We start from the raw sequence: 4,348 nt of genomic DNA on the forward strand, positions 1-4,348 counted from the left end.
GGGATCGAGAGCTCGGATTATCAATCAGGGACACAAGGACAAAGAAAGACAACAATAGGAGGGGCACAAAAGGTAGGGCAGGTGATAGCCTGCAAGCAAGACATACTACGGGCGGTTAGCAGATACACTTCGGGAAAGGTGCAATTTAACAGGGAGGACAGGGAGACAGTGATGGCAAGGGTGAATGAAATGACCGACATCGTGCTCGGACTACTGGGTGAGATCTATGAGGATACCAGGAGGGAGAATAGGCCTAAAATTTCATTCACCCAGATCGAACGACAAATASACGAACAAAAGCGGGAAATGCAKGCTKTAACCAAGGAGATACGGGAACTAAAAAGGGATGGAACGGCAAACATACAGAAGAGCACCAACATAGAAAAAAACATGAGGACAAAGGAAGGCACACGGACAAAAACAGGACAGACAAATAATCAACCACGCATGGACAATATTCATACAGAAACCCAAACAGACACGGAGACTGAAGGTGAATGGAGAGCACAAAAAAGAAGGATAAGACAGGATAGAACAAAACAAACTTACGCGGATGTAATAGGACAAGGAAACAGCCAAGGAGACACGACAGACGGATGGAAAACACCAGAGAGGAAGGACAGACTAACGACGCTCATACAAGTACCATAAGGACAAAGACACGCGGACATAATAAATACAATTAAGGAAACAGCACAAGAAGAGGCAAGGCAAACGGGCGGAATCCGAGGCTTTGCCAAAACCAACGCGGGACAGCTGGCAATTCATTTCAAGGACGGGACACAACAGAAACTGATTGACGACAAAATAAGGACAAGACCGGAAATACAGATCAAACCGCTACAAAGGACAAACCCGAAACTCTTGATTACGGGTATCATGAAAGGGTATACAGACGACGAACTGATGGACGCAATGATCACAGAAAACAAGGAACTACGACAAGAACTGGGAGACAACATAAAGGACAAACTGAAAGTGGTGAGGAGGACAACTTGTATAAACGAGACGAAAGAAAACGTGACTATGGAAGCAACACCCGAGGCCTTCAGGACCCTGGTGAAAAAAGGGAAAATTTACATAGATCTCAGTGAGATATACATAAGGGAGAGGCTTCAAGTGCCACAAATTTGGACACCCATATAAATACTGCACAGAGCGGGCAAGGTGCCATGTGTGCGGGGGGCCCCACGAGGGTCGCCAGCGTACGTCGGGCAGTCCGGATTGTCCCAACTGTGCGTCACAGGGAACGCCCAGGGACATGAGACACCACACGGCAAGAGACAGACTGTGCCCCGTGTACCCCAGACGTCAGTCCGTGCCAAGGTCACCAGTGAGGATATATAAAAAGGGGCGGATGGAGGCAGAGAAGCGGTCTCCCGCAAAACAACTAAGTCCGCAGCAGCAGGAAAAGGTGGCGAGTCTGATAGCCAAGGTAGGAGAGATCCTGAATGAGGATGAGGCAGGACCAGGACAGACAAGTGTCGCAGGGTGGGAGTCCGGGATGGACAGCTCGGACAACCAAATAGGGCAGCAAGGACAGAGGAAGACAACAACAGGAGGGGCACAGAAGGTGGGGCAGGTGGTAGCCTGTAAACAGGACATCCTGAGAGCGGTCAGCAGGTACACCTCCGGGAAGGTGCAATTCAATAGGGACGACAGGGAGACAGTTATTGCAAGGGTGAATGAAATGACGGACATTGTGCTGGAACTAATGGGTGAGATCTAACAGGACACCAGGAGGGAATCCAGGCCAACAACAATATCATTCACCCAAATAGCACGTCAGATTGAGGAGCAGAAGCGCGAGATGCAGGCGCTGACAAGGGAGATTAGAGAATTAAAAAAGGACGGAATGGCAGACACAATGAAAGGCAATACCACGGAGAAAAAAAACAGGACAAAGGAAGGCACACGGACAAAAACGGGTCAGACAGACGATAGACCACGCACGGACAATGTCCCTATGACAGATACACAAACGGACACGGAGACCGAAGGTGAGTGGAGGGCGCAAAAACGAAGGACTCGACAGGACAGAACAAAGAAAACCTACGCCGACGCAATAGGACAAGGAAACAGTCAAGGAGACACGACGGACGGATGGAAGACACCAGAGAGGAAGGACAGGCTGACGACTCTAGTTCAGGTACCAGAGGGACAGAGACACGCGGACATAATAAAAACAATCAAAGAGACAGCACAAGAGGAGGCAAGGCAAACGGGCGGAATCCGGGGTTTCGCCAAAACCAATGCGGGACAGCTGGCAATCCACTACAAAGACAGGACACAACAGAAATTAATAGACGACAAAATCAAGACAAGACCCGAACTACAAATTAAACCTTTACAAAGGACAAACCCGAAACTACTAATCACGGGTGTAATGAAGGGATATACGGACGACGAACTTATGGACGCAATAATCACGGAAAACAAGGAACTGCAACAGGAGCTGGGAGACAACATTAAAGACAAACTGAAAGTGGTAAGGAGGGCAACATGCATTAACCAATCAAAGGAGAATGTGACCATGGAAGCAACGCCCGAGGCATTCAGGACCATGGTTAAAAGAGGGAAGATATACATAGACCTGACGGAAATATATATAAGGAAGGAGGTGAATGTGGCACTGTGCTTCAAGTGCCACAAGTTCGGACACCCGTATAAATACTGCACCGAGCGGGCAAGGTGCCATGTGTGCGGGGGGCCCCACGAGGGTCGACAATGTACGTCAGGCAATCCGGACTGCCCAAATTGCGCATCACAGGGAACGCCCAGAGACATGAAACACCACACGGCGAGAGACAGGCTATGCCCTGTCTACCAAAGAAAAGCTAGACAGTACCAACAGACAAACGTTAACTACGGAAGCAACACTAACAGGCAGACATGAAAATACTACAAATCAACGTAGACAGAGGGAAGGCGGCGACAGCACTATTAGACAAATACAAAACCGACCACGACATAGACATCGTCATGCTGCAAGAACCATACACAACGTACAGACCGACCAACAAAATGAAAAAACTCAACAACGGACGGAACTCAAAGACCGAAATATGGATAAAGGACAACATAGACTACACGATAATAACGGAACTTACGAACGACAACACAACGACAATACGAATAAACAACAAAGCGGGCATCACGTACCTAACATCCATATACGACGAACCAGGGGGGAACAAAAACAAGAGACTAGAGGAATACGACAGAAAACAGCGCGAACACACAACACAAATTAGACAACACCTACTGTGCGGAGACATCAATGCACACAGCGACATATGGGGCGGCAACGTTAATGACAAACGCGGAGAGGACCTGATCAACTGGACTATAGACAACGGCTACATATTGGAAAACAAAAAACACGAACAACCTACATTCCAAGGACCGATGGGAAGCAGCTACGTAGACATGACATTAACAAAAAACCTACGCACTACAAACTGGACGGTTAACGCAGACGAGACGCTCTCGGCCCACAAATACATAACATACGAAATAGACATTGAACACACGACAACTAAACGCAAAAGGACCACTTATGACTTTATCAATACAAACTGGACACGCTACGAGGACCAAATAAAACTACAAACCGACCAACTAGACTGGGACCGGAGTGTCGACGACATAGCGGACAGCTTTGACAAGATCTGCAGTCAAGCATGTCGCCGACACATTAGGACAAAGACGTTACGAGAAGGGGACGAGACAGGATGGTGGAACGAGACACTGGACAGACAGAGGAAACAGCTCAACAGGGAACGAAGGGAACTACAAGCAACAACAGACGACGACGAAAGAGACGCAAGGAAACGACAATACAGTGAACACCGACGGGAATACAAGAAGCTCATCAACGAAAGGAGACAGCGGACTTACGACCAAGACATCACGGACACACTGAAGAACGCCACATGGCACAAAGCCTGGAACATCCTGGCGGGGAAAAACATACAGACATAAACAAAACGATACGAAAGGACGACGGGACATATACCGAGACAGAGGAGGACAAACAGGAATACCTTGTGCGGAAATATTTCCCGAAGGACGCACCAGAGGACGACAACGAGGATATGCGGGAAATAAGAGCGACAAAACACGAATACAAACAGGACACCGAACCAATAATAACGATGACAGAAATACACAACATTGTGAGTGGACTACAAAAACACAAAGCGACCGGAACAGACAAAATACCCAACGAGGCGGCGAGATACATACTGAAGGCAACGGACGACAAACTGGCGCGACTTTACAACAGGTGTCTGGACGAACGCACGTTTCCAGCTTGCTGGAAGCGATGCCGTCTCGTCTGGATCCC

The 4,348-nt window shown here is 48.2% G+C and overlaps 1 protein-coding gene across 1 annotated transcript; it reads left to right on the forward strand.

Moving 5' to 3' along the window:
• The first annotated feature begins 2,892 nt into the window (after positions 1-2,892).
• LOC125504797 lies at positions 2,893-3,984 on the forward strand. Its single transcript, XM_048667300.1, has one exon. It carries the CDS (start codon positions 2,893-2,895, stop codon positions 3,982-3,984), a length of 1,092 nt encoding a protein of 363 aa, XP_048523257.1.
• The last annotated feature ends 364 nt before the right edge of the window (positions 3,985-4,348 follow it).

Source organism: Dendroctonus ponderosae, unplaced genomic scaffold (assembly GCF_020466585.1).
Source record: "Dendroctonus ponderosae isolate FM_Combo_2020 unplaced genomic scaffold, Dpon_F_20191213v2 Dpon_F_20191213_6, whole genome shotgun sequence".
Classification (NCBI taxonomy): Eukaryota; Metazoa; Arthropoda; class Insecta; order Coleoptera; family Curculionidae; genus Dendroctonus; species Dendroctonus ponderosae.